We start from the raw sequence: 26,074 nt of genomic DNA on the forward strand, positions 1-26,074 counted from the left end.
TGGAGAGAGCCTCATCACAATGACTGATATGGGTTTATATTCTGAAAGTCATTACAGGTGATAGGAGGAATTGAAATGCCAGGGAAGATTTGGTACTTCACATTTTACTCATAAATTTTACTTATAGATGATCTTCATTGAGGAATATATTTCTCTTAACTTGAAGCCTAAATGTAAAATTGATCATGTAGTATTTTCTACAAAGCTTTTTGTGTTTCCATTTTGGAGTTTGGGCTTACTTTTTTTGTTGGGTTATTCAGCTATATTTTAGGTGTTTCAGTGTTCAAAGGTTGGGTCACAAATTCCTTCAGTCAGAACTGAGAAACTATCTTTTTCTTTTGATTCAAAATGGCATCCATGGCTAAAATGTACCAGATGTCTAGTATCCTCTATGCACAAAATTTATTCTTTCAATGTTAAACAAGAAAACAACTTTTAATTGAATAATTTAATGAATAGACATGAATAGCATGTCTATATTAAACATCCTTCTTAGCAAAAATCCAAGGATGATATGCAATATTACAGGAGAGAATACTGAAATGAGATATTAAGAAAAAACACGTTTTATTATTATAGCTTTTCCAGCTACTATTATCATGAGTTTCAGTTTCCTTACCAGAGAGCTGACCTCATCTTTCAAGTCCATTCTCTCTACAATTCCATGACACTAATATTGTGGAAAGTTCAAGTGGCAGAATAACTTTGCTCTTACTCCTAAGTAAATTAAGTTTAAATTTTAAAGATACAGGTGTCTAACGTGAGCAAGAAAACGGAGAAATTGGGGCCGGCGAGGTGGCGCTAGAGGTAAGGTGTCTGCCTTGCAAGCGCTAGCCAAGTGGTTCAATCCCCCGGCATCCCATATGGTCCCCCCAAGCCAGGGGCAATTTCTGAGGGTTTAGCCAGGAGTAACCCCTCAGCATCAAATGGGTGTGGCCAAAAAAAAACAAATCAAATCAAATAAAATAAAAAATAAAATAACTTGGAGAAATTTTTATAAACTGCTGCAAATACATCAAGTTGAATTGTCAAGGGAAAGCATACGGCCAGGTGGAGCCCTAGAGAAAGAGAGCTATATCTTTGGCATTGCTATCCACATCAGAGAAGGCAAACCCACCAAGCTGAGTTCCAAGTCTGTCTTCTCTATCGTCCTGAGCACTCAGAAATACGCTGCAAATAGGACTAGGCCAGAGATTAGACAAGTTCACAGTCTTATACATGATAGTTCAGTTTCTTTTGGTATATTGTATATGTTCATTCTATACTTCCCTCTTACCTGTCACTTACATTCCATATTTCTCTGACAGGAGATGCTGGGACTGAACAAAGAAATGACTAAACATAGGAAACCTATCTAGTATAAATTTCCAATAAACACAGGCCATGCCAACTCTTAGTGTTCTGGCACAGAATAGAAGGTGGAAGTATAGCCAGGAAGATGGAAGCTTGAAGCCTCGAGCCTACAGTTCTGCTAGGGTGTGGTGAAGGCAAATGTTCCATGTTCAATCTCTAGTAGTTGAAAAGTCTTCTATACCTTCTCTTCTCTTTCTAACTGCAAATTATCTCCCAAAATAGGCAGAATAGCAAAGGAGTCAGTGGTATATATTTCAGCCCAGAACCTAGCCAGACTTTCCTGGTAGAAATCCCAGAATACTTTACTTACATTGAGAACCCTTCTCTCTCTCTCTCTCTCTCTCTCTCTCTCTCTCTCTCTCTCTCTCTCTCTCTCTCTCTCTCTCTCTCTCTCTCTCCCTCCCTCCCTCAGTGGTACAATGGCTCATAAGATGATTCTGAGAATCAAATGAGATGTCATAGGCCAGAAGATGGTTATTAGCACTTATCAGCTGCTATTGTTCTGATCATTGTCCTTAATTCCTTTTGAGGGTGATGACCAAGACAACAACAGAATGATTGTAAACTAATGGTTATAACTTAGAGTTACTTAGAATGCCAACACCCAGCTGAAATTATTGGTAGATGACTAATGTCCCCCTAATAATATCAAAAAATATGTAATAGGGGCCAGAGAGATAGCACATTGGTAGGGCATTTGCTTTGCACGTGGCAGCACCAGGACTGACTGTGGTTCAAATCCCAGCATCCCATACGGTTCCCTGAGCCTGTTAGGAGCAATCTCTCAGCACAGAACCAGGCATAACCCCTGAGCACCACTGGGTGTGACCCAAACACCAAATATATATCTATGTATGTATATATCAATAATACAATACCAATAATATCAAGTTTCACATCAGAAACAATTTACAGGCAATAAAAACACCATAACCTTAAAAAGACAGATTCTCTCAAAAGACAGCACAATATAGACCAGGAAATAAATAAATGTATCCTCCCATCTGCTGGTTGGACCTCAGGAGCCCTGCCAAACCCAATTCCAGATGCTCAAGCAGAAGCGTCAGGGGCCATGCAGCTTAGCACATCCCTGGCAGGGCAGAAGTCAGTGTCACAAATTCTTCTACAAGCATCTCTAACTCCGTTTCATATTTCCAGCTTTCCTGTGTTAGAAAAGACTCTTGGTGTTATGGGACCTGGAGTTGCTTACAGACCTGAAGGCCAGAAACCTGACTTAAACACAAAGTTATTAATCTGTAGGACTTGTGTCAATGGAGAATTCTCATAAAATAGGCCTGGAGGTCATTACTTTTCCACTGATTCTACATCCTCCCTGTTACCATGACTCTTTACTTAGACATATCTCAAAGGTTATCTGTGGTCTCAGGTGTGATGCATCCAAATTAGGTGGGTGCCCCACAGTCAGCAGAAATCTGGTGGGAAAACACAAAACCACTGCACCCAGATGAGAACTAACTAATCCCTGAAGACCTGAGAAGTCTACTGGCAATTGGGAGCTTCCTTGTACCACAAATTGCCGAAATCTGATATTTCCTGTTATTTGTGAGACATGTACTCAAGGTTATTAAATCAAATGTACATCTGTGCTCAACAGACCCTAACCGCCTCTGTATTAGATAATCAGGAATTACAGTTGGCCTGGGATTCTGATGGAGCTACAGGATCAGTCCAGAAGACCTGGCCTGGGGCATTCACAGCTAGGCTGCCCTGGGTCTGCTTCTGGCCTTGTAGATGGATAAAAAGTTAAATGATCTCCTATAGTCTCTCTCTCTCTCTCTCTCTCTCTCTCTCTCTCTCTCTCTCTCTCTCTCTCTCTCTCTCTCTCTCTCTCTCTCAATTTTGTGAAAATGCTGTCATTATCCCTTCCATGTCTGTAAACAGACAATTTGCTGCAAAAATTTGATTTAATTTAGATCTCCAGTGGGTGCTTATGTCAAAAATTGTTTGTCACACTTTCTAGGATGACATTTCATGCATGCACACACACACACACAACACACACAAACACACACACATATGCTACATTAAGTGCTATATGCACCACAGACAGTGGCCTTGGCACAAACTGATTCCCAAGACATATGGACCAGGCAGAAAGGAACTGGCTCAGGGTTACAGCTCAGACTTTGGCAAGAAACAGCAGTTGCATAAAAGCTTTACAAAGTTTGTTTAGCTCATGTCAAATATTTTATTGCAAATAAATCATCCAGACCAAATTTAAAACTTTTTCTTTGGAAAGAAACAAAGAAAACCCTGTGTTATTCAAAGATAGAATTGCTTTCCCACTTCCTTTGGAAAGGTTTGATTTAAAGTGTATTTTCCCCCTAAAACGAATCATCATTGTCCTTTCAGATCAACACTATAAGCACTATACTACTACCCAATCCTACAATTTCGCACCTCACTTATTGCTTCTGAGCAACAGAACCAACTCATTATAAGTGATCTCCATCATTGGAGAAAGAGTTACTTAAAAGTGTTACTCACATATTTATGTCTCCTCTTTGTTGGTCTGAGAGATAGCCCTAAACATGACTAACCTTATACTAACCCAATCAGGTAGGAAGAGTTCTGCAGTTTTTAAGAAACTGACAATGCATTATCACCACGTTTAGAAATAAGGAAATCATCATTTAACTATGACAGATGATCAACATAACTTTCAGAGTATCTGAAGCCATGTGATTCATTCATTTGATTTATGCAGGTAAATATATTTATATCTAAGCATTTATTCTTGTCTTATTTCAAAAAATAATGAGAAGTAGCTCTATGTACAAAATGCTTTAAAAATACACATGTAGGGTAGACAAGATGAAATTAGGAATAATGTATTACTCAAAAGTTTCATGCCATTAGAGATGAGTACAAATATATTTCTAGCTTCTTAGAAACTAAAAGCAAAGATGTAATCTTCAAGATATATTTAGTGCTTTATCATTACTTTTGTAGTCAAATATAGCAGCTCTCATGCAATTAAATTCAGAGGCTTCTAATCCATCCCATGTCAACGGGACAACCCCATTTTATTCCTACATTAATGTTTGCACCAGACACTAAGGGTAGTTACCATGTTCAGTTCTGAGGTGCTTTGTGCTTTCTCCTCTGCTGTGATCCCTGTTTTAAAAACAAATAATCCTAAAACAGACAGGATTTCATCTGTGATATCTGCAGACTTTGCTGGTTGTGAGATCATGGGGACGCAGATGCTACATTTACATCATTACAGATGCTAATGAACACCCTCTGATGCACAGAAGCACCTTATGATAAGAAGGAATTTTCCAATTACTTTATATTGGGGTTGAAACCTTGCAATACTTAATTGTGTGTGTGTGTGTGTGTGTGTGTGTGTGTATGTGTGTGTGTGAGTATAAGTGAGTGATTTTTGTTTCAGTTAGATAAACATCCATTAATTTTTGAAAACACTGAGTTTTAATTTCAGGCTTCATTTATCTATCTTAGAAATCCATATGAAAGAATAGCTCTTCTTTTATTATAGAAATTTGATGTAAAAACTATGTTTGATCATACGTTCAGTTCTCACTCTACCATTGAACTACATCCTTGGCCCTAGAAGAGCTTTTCCAATTGAGAGAGGAGAAAACTATGAGCCCAGGGGCTTATTGTAAATCCAGGATATATAATGGGAAAGGAATTTCAAACTAAGAGGTCTTTAGAATACAGTTAAAAGATAGCCAAAGAAGTCTACCTAAATAAGTTTTAAAAATCTGGGCATCCAGAGAAATTGAAAGTCTTCTCTTCTCCTAACTCAATCTGAACAAATAAACATCAATTAATAGAATGAGTTTCACAGTGCTGTTGGAAGATTGGTGGGGAGCAAGAGATTTAACAGATGGAAAGAGCACTGAAGGAAATTGAGAGTCAGCCATCTGATGAGCTCATTCAGATTTGGACAAAGAAACAAATGCTTGGGTTCTTTCCATATTAACCTGCTAGAAGCAGGTGCTCAGAATCAATAGTTTCCCCAGTGCCCTTGATTTGGGTGGCTATCAGCCTTACCAACTGCATCGCTCAGTGACAGAGGTCATGTGCACTCATATTTTACATAAGTTACTGCTTCCCAGGACCAGTTAAAAACTTAGTTCAACTTTTCCTACTCAGCCTTCTATTGACTGCTTTTTCCTTCTTGACAAGCAAAACTGGGACACATGTAATTAAATGTAACTCCTCTCCTAAGCATCTCCACAATAATTTTCTTAATTTTTAAAACATAAAGTTAAATAATTCAAGATACAGGTTGTTTCTGCACAAGATTGGCCAGATGATTGTATGGAGTTGATAAGTAGTGATTGTTTGATAGCTGATGCAGTGTATCTGTGCTCACTGAAACAGTTAGCTGGAAAACACTATTCTGTCTCTGCTGCAACTAGAAGTTCTTTCTAAGGACATGCACAAATCTTCATTAAGAAACTGTAGACGTTCAGAAGCATGAAGCATCAATTTAGATGCTTGATTTCTTTCAAAAAGAAATTAGGGTGAATTTGAATATCTATAAAGCAGTTCTTCAGAGGGAGAGAGGCATCTTTGGGAACATGAGTAAATATAATGTTATATACATGTCTTTTTAATCAATGTGGTTCAGAGAGCTAGTACAGGGGATAAGAAGCTTGCTTTTAACACATTTGACCCCAATTCGATCCCCAGGACTATATATAGTCCTTTGAGCATTGCCAGGAGTGACCCTTGAGCACAGAGTCAACAGTAAATTCCTTAGCTATACTGGGCATAGCCCAGATCCCACTACCCACAACACCAAATCAACTGCTATGCTAAACATACCTAATTTTTTTTTTGGTGGGGGGCACACCATTTGATGATCAGGGGTTACTCCTGGCTAAGTGTTCAGAAACTGCCCTTGGCTTAGGGGGACCATCTAGGACACCGGGGGATCGAACCACGGTCCTTCCTTGGCTAGCACTTGCAAGGCAGACACCTTTCCTCTAGCACCACCTTGCCAGCCCCAACATAGCTAATTCTTATTGCATGAATTCCTGGGCTCTTCCAAATTATACTTGGTTGGCCTCTTTTGCAGGTTTTTATCAAAATAAAGTGGTTATTAAATCTATAATTTAGTTATTGTTTTTTAAAACAGCTCTTCTATCCCATATACAATGTTTAAAAGTGCCCTGTCTCAAAATAAAGTAATCTACAGATGAGTGTATGTGTACATGCGTAACATAAATAACAAATATAGTCCATATAACCTGAAATATTTCAAAACTTAAAATATAAAATACTAATAAATAATATATTAGAAATATATTAAATATACATAAAATGAATATTTTATAAATGCATAGCAAAGAATATCTGCATCTATTGCAAAGAGAAAAACAACAAAACCAGAATAGTCTTTAGTAATATAAATCCTAATTTTAAACAAGTGACATCAATAGACCTGCTCCCATATGAAATCCACTTTCAAATGTCATCAAAGCCCCTTTTCTAAGCCTGATAAGCTCATAAGATACTTTCTAAAAAAATCTCTTTACCTTTTTAATCCTGTTTATCATCCATGGGAACTAAATTTGACAGAGACTTGACTAATATCCCTCTTTAAGTGAGACATTTCATAAAGCTCTTTCAAAGCCATATGAACTTAAAGAGAGAGAACTAAATGGCAGTTTGCAAGTAAGGCATATATCTACATAGGGATGATAAAAAAAACTCATTCCTATGTTCTGTTGTGTGGCTAGAATTTGGTCTCAAACAACTTGTAGAATAAGCCAATTTAAGAGAAAAAAATTTTAACAAAAATTTAAAATTAAAGAAAAAAATATGGCACACATAGTGCCAGCCCAATGAGCACAATTTTATTTTCATCAATAGTAACATTGGCTGTGCCCAGCTAAAAAGGTAAAGAGATGGACTGGAGAATGAGGAAGGAGTACATAATTGCTGTTGTTGGATTTCATAATTAAGAAAGTAAAATCTGGGGCCATAGTGATAGCTTAATGGAAGAGCATTTGCCTTGCATGTGGATGACATGACCCAGGACAAACCCGGGTTCAATCCCCAGTATCCCATATGGTCCCCAGAGACTGCCAGGAGAGATTTCTGAGCACAGAGTCAGGAGTAACCCCTGAGCACTGCTGGGTGTACCCCTCCAAAAAAAAAAAAGAAAGAAAGAAAAGAAAATCCTCCTCAATAATGTATACTGCTTGCTTTTACTGAATATAATTATCTTAGCCTTCAAGACTGCTAATGCTATTAAGTTATTTGGTCATTTTTTAAACCTGTCAGACTATCTATCTTCTAGATTTCTCATATAACAATTTCAGATGGAAACATCTCTATTCATCTTCATTTTGTTTCTTATGAGATTTAAAGAAAACAAAAGTCACATCAGCATTTTTCCATTTGTATTACAAAAAGAAAACAAATACTATATTGCATTTTTCAAAGAAATAGACTTACTTTCAGTGCAAATAGGACAGCATCCTTTTCTGTTGAGAATTTTACCCTAATTAGGAGAAAAACAAAGAAGAAATGAGTGCTTAAAAATTGGGTCTGCTGAGGACAAATCTTAAATCTAATACCAAATAACCCAATGAAGTCCTTCCAAGCTGTATTTGAACTCAAAGCCCAGATTCCAATGATGATAGAGAAACTATAGTTTCAAGTATCAATTCTGAGGCCAAGCAAAGTCATACAAGAGCTTTCCTGTTTTTATTCTCCAAGAAATATAATACTTTAAGAACTCATTTGGTATGATTTTTTTCTCACATGGAGAGATGAAGACAACTTGGACTCAATCTTTTCACAGATATCCAAATGCAGCCCTTTACACCAAGTTCTCACACATAAAAGAGGGAATTCTTTGTCAACCTAGCAATTGATTGACTTTCACATTTACTTTATGGAGGAGTATAAACAGTAAATTCAGGGCCAGAGAGATAGAAGTTATCACGCTATTTGCACATGGCTAGCCTGGTTTTGATCCCCAGCATCTAATATGATCCCCTGAGCTCTTCCAGGAATGATCATTGACCACAAAGTCAAGAATAAGGCCTGACTATGGTCACCACAGCGAACTACAGTCTGATCTCAGTCATTGGGCCTCATATGGGTCAATGAGTGAATATAGATGCTATCTGTGCCACCAATCACATTCCATCAGAAAATGACCAAAGTGATGACACATGCTAAGTCACTTTAATGCAGTCAGAACAATGAAGCTGTGGGTTCTAAAATAGTGACTGATCTTCTATGACCTTTACAAAAATAAAGGATACTTTCCTATTGTAAAATTGCTTCATTAGTCTAATGTATGATATTTAAAGGAGAAAGCATCTTCTCAGGGTCCATATCAACTAATGCTGTGGTCTTTCCCCTGACTTCATGGTTGACCACAGAGAAAGAAAAATGCAAACAAGGATTAACATTAGGGAACATTTGCAATTATAAGATATGCTATTTCATATTTCCCTCATGGCATCATCTAATATTCAGTTAGTGGTAGAACCAAGTTAATATTTAGATTATATTATGGTTTGATTCATATATAGTATTTATTACTAACCTGCATTTGAAACTTTTGGCTATCTTCTATATTATAGACCAAAAATTATGTCATATTAGTCAGTGGTATGCTATTCATGTTATGCCACTATGATGCAGTCAAAGAAATGCTGAACAATCAAATCTGATTTTGCACAAGTTTAAAGAAATATTCTTTCAATAATAGATTTGTGGGTTTTTGTATTTTCAGGAAGTTAGTATTTACTGACTACTTTGCAATAGAATGTAAATTTATTCACATTTTTTCTCATTTAAGCAAGGGCAGATATGTTCTGTTATTTATTTTTTGAACATTTTTGTTTGTTATTTTGGGGTCACACCTGGCAGTACTCAGGGGTTACTCCTGGCTCTGTACTTAGATATTGCTCCTGGCACGCTTGGGGGGCCATAAGGGATACCAGATATCAAACCCAGGTCCATCTTGGTTCAGCCACTTGCAAGGCAAATGCCCTACCACCGCACTATCACTCCTGCCCCTATGCTTTGTTTTTTGTTTTTTTGTTTTTAAATAAGGATCAGAGAGGTGGCTCAAGCTGGAGACATGTAGATCAATTGTGGTGTCCCTCATTCAAATGCTGCCCATTTCCTCTTCTAGCTCTCAATTACACCAAGTAACTCAAAAAGAAAAAGTCGCGTTGATTTTTAAAATTCTGGTTAATAGTGTAAGCATTAAATCCAACCTCTAGAATTTTGGTTTGTTTGTTTTATCATTTGTTTGTTTTGGTGTCAACTATAGACAGAGTGTCTATTCAAATCTATGATGACTTTCAGTCATCAGGGTGTACACTCATCACCTTCAATTCTGTTACCTAGTTCTATTTTCAGAGACATCGGTGCTGGCTTCTCCTGATTTGGGCCAACTTAAAGGAAATTGGCTCAGAGGTTGGAATGGTAGGCCTGGAGTGGGGCTCAGCAGAAGTGCATGGTTTCTCATGGTAAAACTGAGTTGTTCAAAGCCAACAGAAGTTGTAAACTGTGGCTACAAAGGATCTTGGGAAAGTGGTGGAGAGTTACTGACAGAGTGTGTGGGGGATGAAAGGACACAGTATTACAAGTATAAAAGAATATGGGAAACTACTTTAAATCATATTGCCACAATAAAAATAATTCTAAAATCTTCAAATATCATAGACATAAAGCTCCTGAAGAATGTTTCTATAATATAGGGCCAGAGCGATAGCACAGTGGTAGAATGTTTGCCTTGCATGCAAAATACACAGGATGGACCTGGGTTCGATGCCTGGCATCCCATATGGTCCCCCAAGCCAGGAGCAATTTCTGAGCATATAGCCAGGAGTAACCCCTGAAATCACTGGGTGTGGGTCAAAACCAAAACAAAACAAAACAAAAAAGAATGTTTCTATAGTATTCTTACAGAGGCTCCTCTACTGAGGCATCTTTATTTTTTGGAAAGAGCAGGTTTACTGGGAACCACTTGAACATCACACAGCAGTGCTTCCTTGACCCTCAACAAGCACTTCTCAGAGTAGGGACCCCCACTGCTCCCTGGAAACCATTTATTGCATAAAATTACAATTAACATGAATGTGAACACTACTCACATTCCCATTGACTTCATACTGGAGGGGAGGGAGGCCTAAACCAACTCTTCTACAAGCAGAAGACTTTGGGAGATATGGGGGCGTCTCTGGTTCTAATTTCTAAGAAGGGGCCCCACACCCACAAAACTAAGCTCCCCTTTAGCTTTACTCCTGCTGCTTTCCAGAGAACTGCTGCCATCTCTGTCCTAGGGAAAAGGAGATCATGGCATTCAATATGGAGGAAATTCAGTAAGAGATTCATGCATTGGCAGTGAAGATGCAGCACCTAGGTTCAGGGCAACCCGGTGAGGAATAATGAACACACATGACATAACCAGTAAAAAGAGGAGGTATAAGCCGGAGCAGTGGCACAAGTTGTAGGGCGTTTGCCTTGCACACGGCTAACCTAGGATGAACCACGGTTTGATCCCCTGGCATCCCATATGGTCTCCCAAGTCAGCAGCAATTTCTGAGCACATAACCAAGAATTATCCCTGAGCATCACCGGGTGTGGCCCAAAAAGCAAAGAGAAAGAGTAGGGACAGCAATGTCTCATTTGGATGGTCTGTCTGTAAATAGGGCTGTCCTAACACCCCAGAAAAAGTCTCACAATGCCCTAGTGATGAAGAGATGACAGAGCCTAAGTTTTGGGAGACCAGGACGTAGCTCTTTTGCAAAAGGCACTTTTGCTTCTGAGAAGGTAGTGGGGGTGGACAGGGAGTCCAATTAACAAATTGGATCTCTCGGAGGCATACCTAGTTCTGGAAAAAGAGAAGTGCTGTTGGCCAGGAAGGAACATAGCCTTCTTCAGGAGGAAGGGAGGAGGGAGGGAGAGAGAGTGGGAGAAAGAAAGGAGGGAGGAAGTGATAATGGAAGGATGGGAGGATGGGAGAGAGGAAATGAGGGAGAGAGGGAAGGAGGTAGGGAGGAAGGAAGGAAAGGAGGGAGGGTGGGAGGGAGGAAAAAGAAAAGAAGGAAGGAAGGGAGGAATGAAGGAATGAAAGATAAAAGAAAGGAAGGAAAAAGGAAGGAAGAAAGGAAAAAGAAAGGAAGAAAAAAGGAAGAAAGGAAGGAAAAAGGAAGGGAGGGAGGAAGGAAGGAATGAAGGAAGGATTAAAGGAAGGAAGGAAGGAAAAAGGAAGGAAGGAAGAAAGGAAAAAGAATGAAGAAAAAGGAAGAAAGGAAGGAAGGAAAGAGGAAGGAAGGGAGGGGTGGAGGAAAAAGGGAAGGAAGGGAGAAAGAAAGAAAGAAAGAAAGAAAGAAAGAAAGAAAGAAAGAAAGAAAGAAAGAAAGAAAGAAAGAAAGAAAGAAAGAAAGAAAGAAAGAAAGCAAGAAAGAAAGAAAGAAAGAAAGAAAGAAAGAAAGAAAGAAAGAAAGAAAGAAAGAAAGAAAGAAAAAGAAAAGTAAAGAAAGTAAGAAAGAAAGACAAAGAAAAAGTGAGAAAGAGAGAAAAACAATAGTAATAATCATAGTCATCTTCATTGTCATTGTCATCATCATCATTGTACTAGTAGTAGTAGTTTTGAATTCCCCAAGAATGCAGTGGTGGAGGGAATATGCTTTCACTAGGATGTCTATGCCTGAACTAAGCTATATCTCCCACTCTTTCTCCTTTGGAGCCAGTATGAAGGACAGTGTGGATGGGAAAATATTCAAAGGTTTTCTGAATCTCAAAGACTGAGATTCAAAAAGTGGACTTAGAGCAGGTGCTGGACACACACTGACCCTGACAGGTATGACATATGTGGGCAAGTGACATGCTGCGAATTGAATGGCTTCTGGTCTCATGTGATCTTCAAAGAAGCACCAATGAGACCCTACAACAGAAAATCAAGGTAACAATGAGCCATCAAGCCAGTCACAGTGGCAGGACAAAGGGGAGCTGGGAACTCGAGCATGGCCTGCTGAGGCTCGTTACTTGAGCCACCAGATTGGCACAGCATCCTGTTTTTGTCCTGAAGAAGAGGGAGCCCATTATTACTAGCATGTGCTGCAAGACTTCATTAGCAGTAAGGGTTCTCCCTGAGGATTGCCAGACACCATTTTCCCAATGAATATTTATAAGCAGGACCTCGTATTTTAGTCTACTTATTATATCTGCCTTTTTTTAATGGGAGGTTTTCAGTTTTATGTCTGAAGCTTTTTAAGGCAAGACTAATTAGCCCCCCCATTCAGTTGTGCAATAGCAACAGCTGTTGTTTTTTTGTATCTCATTTGGCACTCAAGTAAAAACAGCAACGTTTTTGTTTATAATCATAACAGATGTGAATAAAATTAAAGGCTGTATATAGTAGAGATAGGAAGGCGCGCCCTAAATATATGGATTGATTTTTTTCACTCACTGGAAGGTATTGAATAGGTTTGACATTTTCCCAAAACTCATAAAACCTTGAAAGGTTTCAAGTTGCTGAGGTGAATTCAATGAAGCTCCTGGTATAAAAGATAATGGTTGCTTTATTCAATGTGCTGAAACTATGTGTTTCTGAAAAGAGATATTTCCATCAGGATGAGATTTCTATTTAGGACTATGATGGAAGCCAAGGCAGAGGAGGGGAGGAAAGTGAAGAGATTAGTTGGGGTGCTATGAGACAGGAGAAACCCCCAGGGAAATTGAAAATAAACTTTAAAGGCTGGGAAGACAACAGTGAGTTGAGAAGTGAGGCAGAAGAATTAGAAAATAAATAATGACTATGAAGTGCAATGGAAACCCCAGAAATCTGTAACAATGGCATGGGGGCAGCTCTAGCAAAAATCAAAAAACTTAGAGAGCTGGAAGATACGATACAAGTAACAAATTGGAGAATGGGAACAGAAAAGAGAATTCAAAAGGATTGTTTTGCATGCAACTAGCCCATGTTCAATCTCCAGCATCCCGTATAGTCTCCCACCAGCAAGAGTGATCCCTTCAGGAGTAAGCTCTGAGCACTGCCAGGTAAGGGCCAAAACAAATAAACGAACGAACAGAAAAACAGAGGATAAGCTGAAAAAGACACAGAGTAAATTTTACTCAAGATTAGGTCCAGGTTGTTGGGGCATGAGGCATACCTGTAAATAGAAGCCATGACCATTGCAACGGGCTAAGTGGCTAGTAAGAAGTACAGAAGCCTTTAGCATCTGGATTCCATCTCCAAAGAAGACACATGAGCTCATTAGCACCACAATGGAGATGCTACCTGCTTCCCACCAATGTCCAAGAGAAAGGCAAATGCAGTGTCAACATACCTGAGGGCAGCTGCTAATGGGAGCACACTGCTTTTTTCGACACTCTGTCTTGCCTTTCACACAGGAGCAGATGGTGCAGTTGACAGAGGACCACATCTCTCCATCCTGCAGCAGGGGCAAAGGGCTGGTCAGCTAGAGGTTGCTGATTTCAGAGCAACAGACTAGAAGGTCACAGTTTGTAAATGTGCCACTGTGCATGGCATTTACCAAAAATAGATTAAATGACACTGAAGTGTCTATGGATACCTACCTAATTCAGGATAATGATCCCGGTGGGGGGGGGGGGCAGCTGAGGGAATGCTCCCTCTTCAGATCCACAGAAAACACTTAACCAAACCAAATTATATTCACATCTTGCATCTTAAGCTCTGCTGACTTCATTTCAGGCAGGGAGACCCCAACACTGACTTTTCTGGCAGGAATGTAACAACATTTTAATTTTCTTTTTGGCAGGATTGAAGTGTAAGCCATCGCAAGCACGAGCAACTAATTGAGATGTTGGGAGATGTCTTCTCCCAGATGTGTCATGGTTCTAGACCACACAGGACATGAATAGACACAGAACAGTGGTCACTTCAAATGGCTCCAAGTGCCCAGCTGATGCCTGATGAGCAAGTCATATGAAAATGTGGCAAGCAGACATGGTGCTCCAAAAACCAATTAGATGTCTTCCTTTCCATCACTCTCCTAAAAACTCATTATCATTTTGGGACATTTCCAAGCCCATAAAGATAAAAAATTTTGTCTCATTAGAAGAATATTTAGTCAAAACCAGAAGCACTGTACCCTCCCTCTGAACTCCTAGCAGAGATGGACACATTGTGTTTGAAAGCAAGATTACAGGCTTGGAAATAAAACAAGGATTGCTTTGAACTGGTAAATCCAATCCAAAGAGATTTTTTTTGAAAGAAAACTTGGGCCTTCAATAACTCCTCTGCCTTCACACCTTTTAAAGTTGTTTTCAGTACTGCCTATTCATCGATGCATTTTAATTCTCAGGAGAGAAATACCTCATTGCAACTACCTTGAAGGATATCTGGTTGGCTAGGATTTGGGATTATAAAGATGAAGCTCCATAAATGTCAGGTGTCACTCACATAAGGGAAATTCTTGACAAGATGACCTTACAGCAATTTGCATACAGCACCATTTTGGAGTAAGAGTCATGGGATGTAAGTCTCTAGGGGTGGAGATGAAAAAGGACTTTGTGGGAAGAAGGAAAAGAGTGGCTCTGAAAATCTGGTGTTGGTTCCTGAGCCTGGCATGAATGACACCATGTTTTCTTATTGGTTCTGTTGGAGCTAAGACTTACTCCTCAAATTCTGAAGGGCTGTTACATATGGCCAAATCTCAGTTCCCACAGATATTATTAGTTACTGAATACCTCCAAGACAGAGTCCCTACACATCCTCCCAGCACTGTGAAAAAATGATACAGTGGGAAACACTTTAGACAAAATTGGTTAACTCCAATCTGATGTTTGAGTAGCCAATATACAGCTTCCTTCTGTGGATAGAGTGAACATCATGTTTTATGCTATAAATAATGTATACTATACCTGAGTACAACTACCACCTAGCTAGTTTGGTAGGAACAGGCTTTCTCACATTAGCTCTGCTTTTGTTCTAACCACATACATCATGAGCGCCTCACCCTGGTCATTTCTCAGATGAGACAGTCTTTCTGAGAAAAAGGTAGCAGTGTAAAAATCCTTTAATTCACTCCTTTAAGCCCATAACTTGCTGATCAAATAACTAGAGTTGAAGATGAGGATCTCTGACATATAAAAGACTCTCTATATGCCAAAGGCATGCCACTTATCAGAAAACATGATCAGAACAAGAAGTCCGACTTTGTGCCTTTCACCTGCTATTACACTTCTAAGGATCAGATAAAACCATTCAGATCTTGGTTAGAAGCATAGAGAATCTCCAATGCAATGAGTAGCCCTCATTTATCCAGATAGCTATTATAACTCCATCTGAAATGTTAGACAGCTTTTTCATTTTTACCCCATCTGCTGAACAACCACATTTGGAGAAGGGAATGATGCTTTAAAGATCTAAATGTCTAGAGCAAAATAAACTCAAAGAAAACCAATTTTCAGTTACTTCTCTGGCTCTGTGTTTGCTTATTTGTACAATATTATATTATAAAGCTATATAGAAAGGTATATTATCTACACATAAGTGCATATGCATATAAACTGCGGAATAATCTAATCTGCATTTTTCCTGAAACATTTTGCATTCAGTGTAGAACAGTAGTCCACAGCAGCTAGGATGGTGACATACCCGGAAAACCTTATTGCCGAACTTGCACACTTTTATATCTTCAGTGGGGACTCGTAGGAGACATTCCTCACAGCAGGCTTCTTCACCTCTGTTACAATCACCACGATGGGAACACTTCTTCTTACACACTACAGTAGAGTCCTGGAAGCCCAAAGACAATCTAGAAATTACAATTCATTTCCACTAAATAATCCTTCAATGTACCCCACAATAGGTAGCATTAAAATCTAGTCTGTAGAGAGCACATTTTCATTTTGTTGCTGCCCTTTTCTAATTCTCTTAAATATGTAGTTTTCTACTCAGAGATCTGGATAGAAGAGGAGTACCTGTGAACTAGAATAAATTCTCTACCTGCCAAGGACATACCATTTAATGTTCAAAAAACATAAACATCCCCAGCAAAGAAAGGAGAACTCATAGTGTGTCCTTCATTTGCCATTACATCATTTATAGTCTTCATGTCAGTGCTCTCAAGACTCATTCATATCCCTGTGACATTTTTAGGTGTTGATTGCAAAAGTAAGGTATTTTCTCAAAGAGTAAAACTTAAGGGGCCTAAAATATCCTTAGTTAAGGGATTCAGACACTTGCCTTGCATCCCACCAACCCCTGTTTGATTCCAGTACTGCTTCTGGTGCTTTGAATCAGGAATAGATCTTGAACACTGCCTGATATATAAACCCCCAAGCTGGAAGAGTGAAAATTAGGAAGCAATGTTTTCCATCAAGCTGAAAAATGTTTTAAGTAAGTTTTTGTTCCTCAAAGGCCAACAGTTCTAAAGTTGTACCTGGTCTTTAGGACTCTGCCAGAAATGGTGTGCCTTTAACCAGGCCACTGAACCTCTTTGAGAGTAGCAAGTTTACAGCTACAACTTATGTGTAAAAAAAAACCACATAAAGGAGTTTGGAGTGTTTTCTAAAGAAGTGCAATTCCACAAATAAAACAGCCAAGTAAACTATGTCTACAATCAATTCAACAAGTCTCCAAAGAAAGGTTAAGCGCAGCTTGAAACAAGCAAACTTCTCTAGGTCCCTAGTCCAAGAGAAGCCATTTTTCACTTGATGTAAATTGTAAGAGTAAAACAGAACTGAAACCAACAGCAGAGACCTTAAGCCAAATCCCTGTCTTCGTCACAGACCTTATTAGTGAGCCATCAGGAGGGGGCTAGAGAGATGAGTTTATTTCTAAGCATTATAACCATAAATAAGTTGAATAAATCTATTCATGAAACTTCTGTAGCTTCTCTGTGAACTTCATGCCTTCAAGAGCTACTTCTGTAATATCTACTATATTACATTAGCTCGTCCATCTCAGATTAATAAGACCATGAAGTTAAATGCCAGTTAAATGCCAGCTCACTTGTTAGCTTTATTATAGAGTTTATTCATATCTCTGGGCTTCAGATTCCTTGTCCTCACAACAAAGAAGTTAAAACCTACTTCTCAAATTTACTGTGCAATTTAAACTTACATGTACAAAGTGACTGGCATATAAAATATTGGAATCCACCAAAAATTAGGAAAATTTAGTATGTTATCGCATATCTTGATTTCAAGTTGGAAAAATAAGGGCATTCACTAATTCCAAAATAATACATAATCCATGATGGATTCCCTCGTGCATGTGCACGAACACTCTACTATTAACCAATAAGAATACAAAGCTGAAAAAAGTTCTGTCTTAAGGAACTCAAGGTACAAAAGGCAAGAGAACCATGCAAACTAATTAATTATATGAAAAATTGATTTAGTAAGAGCAGAGAAGAGAAAATATTATCTGTCTAAGTTACTTGGGAGACCTCTCTGGAAGAGGTAAAACCTGAGGCTATAAGGATAAAAAAAGGGACTTGCTAATCAATTTTTTAATGAGGACACTACAGGTACAGTAACTGTCCCACACTCAATGGCACAGTAACCTCAAGTCACAATGTGTGCAGAGAAATACTAAGCATTATTAATCATACTTCTCAGAAAGCACAAGGACTTCTCATCTTTTGATGCAAAACATTGCAAGCATAACTAGCTCCCATTGGTGGGATGCACATCTCTCTTACAATTAAGAAAATTAAAAATGGGATGTGACTTCTTAGTGTTCTCATGAGGAAACTTATAGCCTGTAAAATTCCCAGAGGGAAGGGAAATTCTGAGGTTGAAGGCCAAGGCAAATGGAAGAAATGATTTTGTTACCTTGTCCCAAGATACAATAGAAACCATGAAATATAGGAAGGAGCCTCAGGACAGTATTTCTGAATTTCAGAATGACTCAATTCTCAGTTCCAAGGATAAGACAGCTTTTCCCTAACTCAACTGCCTCCCTAAAACAGTGACTAAAACAGTGAATGCTATTTACCAAAGCTTGTTTCAAGTAATCAGGAACTTCTGAACTCCACTTCCAGCTCCTAACTCCTAACTGACATTGAGCGAAGCTCACCTCTTTCCCTCTATAACCCTATAACTATTAAAAATGAAACCACCACCACCCTCCCTAAAATGCATTATTCTAAACTTGGATTACACAGCTACTGTCAAGTCATTGATAAATAATCATAAAATCCACCAATGAAATGATTATTTTCTTGTAATAAAAACTAAAATCACTGCTAATGGACAGGCTCTATGTGTTCATGTATATGCATCTCTTTACAGTTCCACAGAGTACTTTCCTTACCAGGCATTAGATTTCAAGATAACTTTTGAGAAAAGTAAGTCATGCCTCAAATATTTAAAATTTCAAAAGTAAAATGAAGAGAACATAACATTTCCCCCCAAACTCTCAGGTTTATATTTACCATTAACTTTTCCCATGTATTTTATTTCTCTTTAATGTAGCAACAGTCCTTTTATGTTACTAATGTTGTTGCTTTGGGGGACATATCTAGGGGTGTTCAGGGATTACTCTGGGCTCTGTGTTCAAGAAACACTCCTGGTGGGGCCCAGAGAACTATACGTGACATCATGGATAGAACTTGTATAGGCGAGATGCCAAGTAGGCCTCAAAGTCGTTTTTATAGCCAAGTATGGTCAGGGAATTAATAATGAATAATTAGAGCCAGAAAACACTGCGACACTGTGCATTTGTCTAATTCTAGAAAGTTATTCTTGACTGTCCTTCCAGAAGTTAGGCACTACCACAAGAGCTAATCTGCTGGACCAGGGAAGATGAAAGTGAGACTTTATTTGGACTCCATGGTTGAAATTCCTTGGGACCCTAATAATAAGGTACTATTAATAATGCACCCTCAATGAAGAATATATGCTCCTGGGTCTCCAGTGGTGACTAATAGCCCATACTCCAGCCTTTTGGGCCTTTTTGAAGCACTTACCTTGCAGGTGCAGGCAGTGCAGTTGTCGAAAAGAAAGGAGGAACCATTGTCATAAACATCACTTCGAAAGAGACAACTTCCAAATGGGAGGTCAAACACTTTCCTCTGTCCTAGAGAGAGGCAATGAATGACATTTATTGAATAAATGATGCTTGTGAATAAAACCAGCATCAGCAATAGCCCCACTCTGTCATCAGCAATTTTCCCAGCACTATCAGACATTCATACAAGATAGGGTAAAACAAGTGCACAAAATCAGAGCCTTAGATTCAATGCTCTTAGGCAACCACCAGGAGTCATTAACTTAAATATCTTTGTCAAAAAAAAATAATAAATCTTGTTAGATTGGCAAATCTTTATTACATGTCCAGCTACTAAACCAAGATGACCAAAATGCAGACCACCTTCCCTCAGGAAGTTTACCATCTACTAAAAAGGCAAACCCAAGAAAGATCATTTCCATACAACATCATTATTTCAAATGTTGTTAATACCATGGGACAGGGAGGCTAAGGAAAACTGCTAGGAGGATGTCGTGTCTGAGTTACATCTTAAAGGACAAGAAAAATTATACAGGGGATGGCTATTGTTATAAAAGATGCAGGAGAAGTTAATATAGCCAAGAGAATCCAGGCAATTGAACAGAGGTTAATCTGGCTACTTTGCAAGTTTGAAGCTAAGAGTTCAATCCCTGGTGCCACCATGCTGTTTAAAAACCCTAATACTACATAAGAGTGAATGATCTCCAGTGATTCTCAATTGAAATGTGATAACCTTCTCCAAAAGTCCTACAATACCTAGTCATCATAAGAGCAATAAAAAAAGGGACTGAAACGAAAGAGATACTCTAAGAAGGACCAGAATGAGCACAAAAAAAATTCATGAAATAGCAACACAGCTCATGCAATATTAAGACTAGTAGTAGAGGGGTGAGGCTACTAACTTAGAGTGCACAAATGTACATGTCAACTCTGTGTGCCAAGTAACAATCTCTCACAGTCTTTCATCTCTACAGTTTGGTTTCCCCTGAAGCAAAGATTTGAATGGTAATCAAAAAGTAAAAAAAAAAAAAAAAAAAAAGAAGCCCTAAATAAATAACATTCAATTTCCTCCTCTCTTTCAATATCTGAATTTCTTTAGACCACAAGGGAACATATTGGAAATGTTGCTTGAATTAAAAAAAAATTAAAAAAATAAAAATAAATAAAAACATTAAGAAGTCAATGTTTTATGTTCACTCATCAGATTTATATTCACAATATTTTCTTATACAAATATAAAAATATCTCTATCAGTAAAGTCTATGAACTGCTAAATATACATATATATAAATTGTGTTCAGAATTGTTGGAATTATTGCTATTGGAAGTCAAGAAAACTGTCATTTTCCTATCAGAGTCAATTTCAGAACTAAATCATTAATTGGCTTGATTCTTATTATAAGGAGCATACATGCTGTTGTGCCACAAAAGCTGCTGATAATGAATGATAATTGTATGCACATAAAATCCCCAGTAATTTTGAATATAATTACTCCAGGCCTTGCTTACTTCAATCTTAAAATAAAATCAATAATGACTCTTCCAAATAACATAATAATCTATCAACACTGATACTAAAGCACACAAATCAAACCTGATAACTGGACAAAATATAACATAATGATTGCATTCACACCTACCAACTATCAATACTTATAACCAAAATAGATAATTTTATATATACATCTAGGTCCAAAGTCTCTTAAGTCTTGAGAATTTACAGTGTAAATAAAAGGATTATCTACATATTATAAAATTCCTCTTTTATCTAGATTTTTTTTTTGCTCTAAAGAACCATACTAAAATTGTTCTGAAGCATCAAAAACTTAGAGACAAGACAAATCAATGGATCAAAGTTAGCTAATGAAAATCACTTCCACATACCTTATTTTGTGGATGAACTATAAAAATATATTTATTATAAAAATAACAATGAAATCAAATTTTAAGAACTTTTATAATGGCCTTTAGAACAGTTCATCAATGGCATACAGTTGAGCATTTTTTAAAACTATGATAACATGATTTTCCTCTTTTTCTATATTTCATCTAAATTGCTTCATAAATTTAGAAAGTGGCTTTAAGTCCTTTTTGACAAAAGGCAAGATATAAATACATAAATTTAGTCAACTTTCCTTCTCCACCTTCTCCTCTATATCAGAGTTTCATACTGCCTCCTCTGAGGTTCTTTTATTAGAATAGTCTTTTCACTGTATTCCTAGATCATGTTGCTTATATTACAATTATAGTAATAACTTTTTTTTGTTTTTTTTTTTGGGAGGGGCACACCCATTTGATGCTCAGGGCTTACTCCTGGATAAGCGCTCATAAATTGCCCCTGGCTTGGGGGAACCATATGGGACTCTGGGGAATCGAACCGGGGTCCTTCCTTGGCTAGCACTTGCAAGGTAGACACCTTACCTCTAGCGCCACCTCACCGGCCCCTATAGTAATAACTTTTAATGGGAAGATAAATTAGTAGATCAGTCTCTCAGTGGATTGAACAGATACTTCAATAAGTTTTTCCTCCAGAACAAATGTGATATCTTAAATGATCTCATCCAATAAAAGGTAAAAATAACCTAAATATAATAATATAAAGCACAGTAGAATATCCCCATTAACTGGTATGTGTTTTCGTTATTAGTGAGGATGTTATTTAAATATAACTATGGGAGTCACTTTGAGAGATTCATTAGGTGCTCTGTAAATACCAAAGAATTTCATTAAAAATTAGAAAAAAATACATAGCGCAATAATCAAAAGTATGTCATGTGAATAATTCTTGGTCAATGAAAATTGTTCTAGTAAATCAGTGTCCTAACAACAATAAAAATATCTCAATCTATAATTTTATCATCTAGAACATATACTAGTATATCCCTTTATTTCCATTGTTATTTTTTGTGGTATGAGTGTTTATTAACCTCATAAGAATGTAAAATCTTACCACAATCCTAAAGTCATCATGACCCAGAATAAAATAAGACATTACAAAGACTTAGAAACTTTGCCTACATTTGGATTTAAGCCACTTCTACATTGTTCTATTGGGAATTAGTCCAAACAAAACAGCCTCATTTGAAAAAAATATTATTATTCTGCAGTTTCCTAAGACTTTCTGCTCTTATTATAGCCTAGCTTATGACCACAAGTGAATAGAAAATCTTTCATTCAATACAACAGGGCATTGCTCAATGACTAATTTTTAAGCTGACTCAGCATGTCCTGTTGTATCTTCAAAATATTAATCAAGCCTGCTTATCACTGAGGTGAGGTCTGAAGGCCACTTCCTCTGTTTTCTTCACTCTTAGATGTAACACAGATTCTATTATGACCCATGATCTACCATGACTCACAGCTGAATCACTTCTACTATAGCAGCTCACAGAGTCTATTCACATGCACATTGGCAACCCAAGAATCACACACATCACTAGAAATGTCTTTAGTCAAACATGTCTAAAAATTTCTCTTTTGGTCTTATAATTATTTCACACATTTTTGAGAAAATGAGAGACAATACATATAGCAGACTGTAAATATTGTATGAGTTAGCAGAAGAACGTTTCAAAGAGGGAAAAAATATGTCTTCACGAGATATCTTTAGTTAGCCATTTGGACATAGAAAGATAAACTTTTGGATATGGCTGTGATACCCTGAGAACAAGACAAACAAATCAAAAGCATGTTTGGAATTGAGGAATGCAAACTCCAATAGAAAGAGAATATTTCTGTCAGAGGTCTGGTAAGTAGCTGCTGAGTGGCTAGAGCACAAATAAAGAAAACACTAGTGAGATGTTTTGAGAGAAAAAAAATAGCTAAGAAATTTTACAAAGAGCAACTTATATTCTATTTCATGTACTTTATTGCAGTTTTCTGTAAAATAATCTTTCTCATTGTCTGCAACATCTGTTAGACAAGCTATGTTTCATAGCAGCCATATGATGGAGGGGACATGTTCTCCAAAAGAACACATTAAGTGTTTGGCAGAAGAGAAAGAAAGAAAGAAAGAAAGAAAGAAGAAAGAAGAAGAAAGAAGAAAGAGAAGAAAGAAAGAAAGAAAAGAAAAGAAAGAAAGAAAGAAAAAAAGAAAGAAAGAAAGAAAGAAAGAAAGAAAGAAAAAAGAAAGAGAAAGAAAGAAAGAAAAAAGAAAGAAAGAAAGAAAGAAAGAAAGAAAGAAAGAAAGAAAGAAAGAAAGAAAGAAAGAAAAAAGGAAGGAAGGAGGGAGGGAGGGAGGGAAAAGGGGAGGGAGGGAGGGAAAAGGGGAGGGAGGGAGGGAAAGGGGGAGGGAGGGAAGGAAGGAGAGAAGGAGGAAGGAAGGGAGAGAGGAAGGGAAGAAGAAAGAAGAAAGAGAGGAAGGAAGGGAGAGAGGGAGGAAGAAAGAATAAAGGAAGAGAGGGAGGGAAGAAGGGAGGGAGGAAGGAAGAAGGAAATGAGCGAGGGAGGGAAGAAGGAAGGAAGGAAAGAAGGAAGGAAGAAGGAAAGAAGGAAGGAGGAAGGAAGGAAAGAAGGAAGGAGGAAGGAAGGAAGGAAAGAAGGAAGGAAGGAAGGAAGGAAGGAAGGAAGGAAGGAAGGAAGGAAGGAAGGAAGGAAGGAAGGAAGGAAGGAAGGAAGGAAGGAAGGAAGGAAGGTTGATTCTCAAATTCAGTATGCCTGGGTTCATAGATCAAGCCCATAACTCACCAGCTGGGTCACTTCTGGCGAATCTAGTGTCCCCTTAGGACAATAAAATTACTAAAAGACTCTAAGTCACTCATTAGAAATGTATTGTACATTTAATATCTATATACCATTATTTCTTGCAAAGATCAAATAAGAAATTAATTTATAAAGCATCTCATGTCTTTTCTAGTGCCCAGAAATGTACTATAAGAAATAGGTAGTGAACAGAATGCTAAGCACAAGGTGAGGTGCCACATGAACACAGATTCAGGAGCATGTCCTGAGCATCTATAGACGTGGCCCAAAATTCCTCAAAGAAAGAAATATAAACCCTAACAATATCAGTATTGTGGGGTTTAAGATTCTTGCTTTGCATGCAGATGACCCTGGTTTCAATACATGGTACCACATATGGTCCCTCAACACCATAAGGAGGAACCTAAAAGCAAAGCCAGGAGTAAATTCTGAGCATGGCAGGGTATGGCTCCAAAACAAAAACAGTATTGTAAGTCAGGTTAAAAAAAGAATTTTTTTGAGACTCATCATTTATTCTACTGTTAATGATAGAGTCTCATGCAACATAATTTTTTCTGAAGGAAGGAGGGCTAGGAAGAGAACTCAAAGGGTGGAAAACGCACAGCAGCCTTAGTCCTGGGCACTGCATGTCTCCAGCATGGCTGGGTATGACCATGGTGGTCCAGCACCACATCACTGGTGCTGACTACAGAAGGGTCAGGTAGGGTCAAGAATCACTGCAAATGACCAGAGCCCTGAGTTTTGCTGGAGAAGTCAATATAAAATACTGGATAATATAGTTCATGTGGGTATGATTCATGACTTCTATGTTGCCACGCTGAGTTCTATCCCCAGCATCCTATATGATCCCCTGAGCACCACTAGGAGTGATTCCTGAGAACAAATTCAGGAGTAACCCAAAAGCACTGCCAGGTGTGGCCCCAAAATTAAAAACATACATAAAATATTAATAAATTAAAATAGTAATATTAGTATATGTTTTGCATAACAAAACTTCTTTCCCTTCTTCCCTCCCTTCCTCCCTCTACTCTTCCCTTCCTCCTTCCCTTCCCTCTTTCTTTTCTGCATTCTCTTCTCTTTTCTACCTTCCTTTCTTCCTACATCTTTCCTTCTTTCCTTCCTTCCCTCCCTCTGCTTCCTTCCTCCCTCCCTCCCTCCCTCCCTCCCCTCCCCTCCCTCCCTCCCTCCCCTCCCCTCCCCTCCCTCCCTCCCCTCCCTCCCTCCCTCCCTCCCTCCCTCCCTTCCTCCCTTTCCTTCCTTCCTTCCTTCCTTCCTTCCTTCCTTCCTTCCTTCCTTCCTTCCTTCCTTCCTTCCTTCCTTCCTTCCTTCCTTCCTTCCTTCCTTCCTTCCTTCCTTCCCCCTCTCTTTCTCCTATCCTCCTGCCAAACATTATGTTCTTTTGGAAAACATGACCTTCTAGCCATAGGAAGTTAGTATGCTATGATACTTAGTTGCATAGTACAAGAATATCCTGGTTCCACTGCTGCTCACAATTCAATGGCAAGACAAGGTCAGGAGAGGTCATCATTGGCAATAAGCCAAGCAGGCTGGAAGAGGCAAAATGTGTGCCCTCCAAGAAACTGTTCTTCTTAAAAAACCAAAAGGTTTTGATTTGAATGGGGTTTGAGTCCACACCCAGCAATGCTTAAAGTCTACCCCTGGCTTGGAGCATATGGATTACTCCTAGAGTAAACCAGGATGGTTCAAAGGATCATCGGACCCTAGGAATCTGATATGACCCAGGTCCTCACACTTGCAACAAGGAGAATGAAAATAAGGAAGCTAGTGGCTAGGAAGGGTAGGCTACACCCCTTGTACCAAAGGGAACAACAACAACAACAAAATCCCATCTAAGGCTGGTTGTTGGGAGGAATGTTCTGTATTTTCTGAAAACCCAAAGAGAGTTGGGCTTGGGCGGAAAGGTCAACTGAAGCTTCACCTTTGGGAACTAACATACCTCAGTCTATATGTCTTAGTTTCAACATGAAGCCTTCACTCTAGCAACTTATTAAGAAAATTATTGAGCTTCATCTA

At 38.3% G+C, this 26,074-nt stretch overlaps 1 protein-coding gene across 1 annotated transcript in view; it reads right to left on the reverse strand.

The window, feature by feature from the left end:
* Window positions 1-26,074, reverse strand: part of BMPER (BMP binding endothelial regulator) — a 375,585-nt gene that overhangs the window by 144,877 nt on the left and 204,634 nt on the right. Inside the window, exons 8-11 of the mRNA XM_049784999.1 lie at window positions 19,299-19,408; window positions 15,977-16,117; window positions 13,683-13,787; window positions 7,816-7,861 (exon numbers count right to left, since the gene is read on the reverse strand). Of these exons, the coding sequence (XP_049640956.1) occupies window positions 7,816-7,861; window positions 13,683-13,787; window positions 15,977-16,117; window positions 19,299-19,408 (402 nt within the window). The remainder of the gene's footprint in view (window positions 1-7,815; window positions 7,862-13,682; window positions 13,788-15,976; window positions 16,118-19,298; window positions 19,409-26,074) is intronic.

The sequence above is a fragment of the Suncus etruscus genome, chromosome 12, assembly GCF_024139225.1.
Source record: "Suncus etruscus isolate mSunEtr1 chromosome 12, mSunEtr1.pri.cur, whole genome shotgun sequence".
NCBI lineage: Eukaryota > Metazoa > Chordata > Mammalia > Eulipotyphla > Soricidae > Suncus > Suncus etruscus.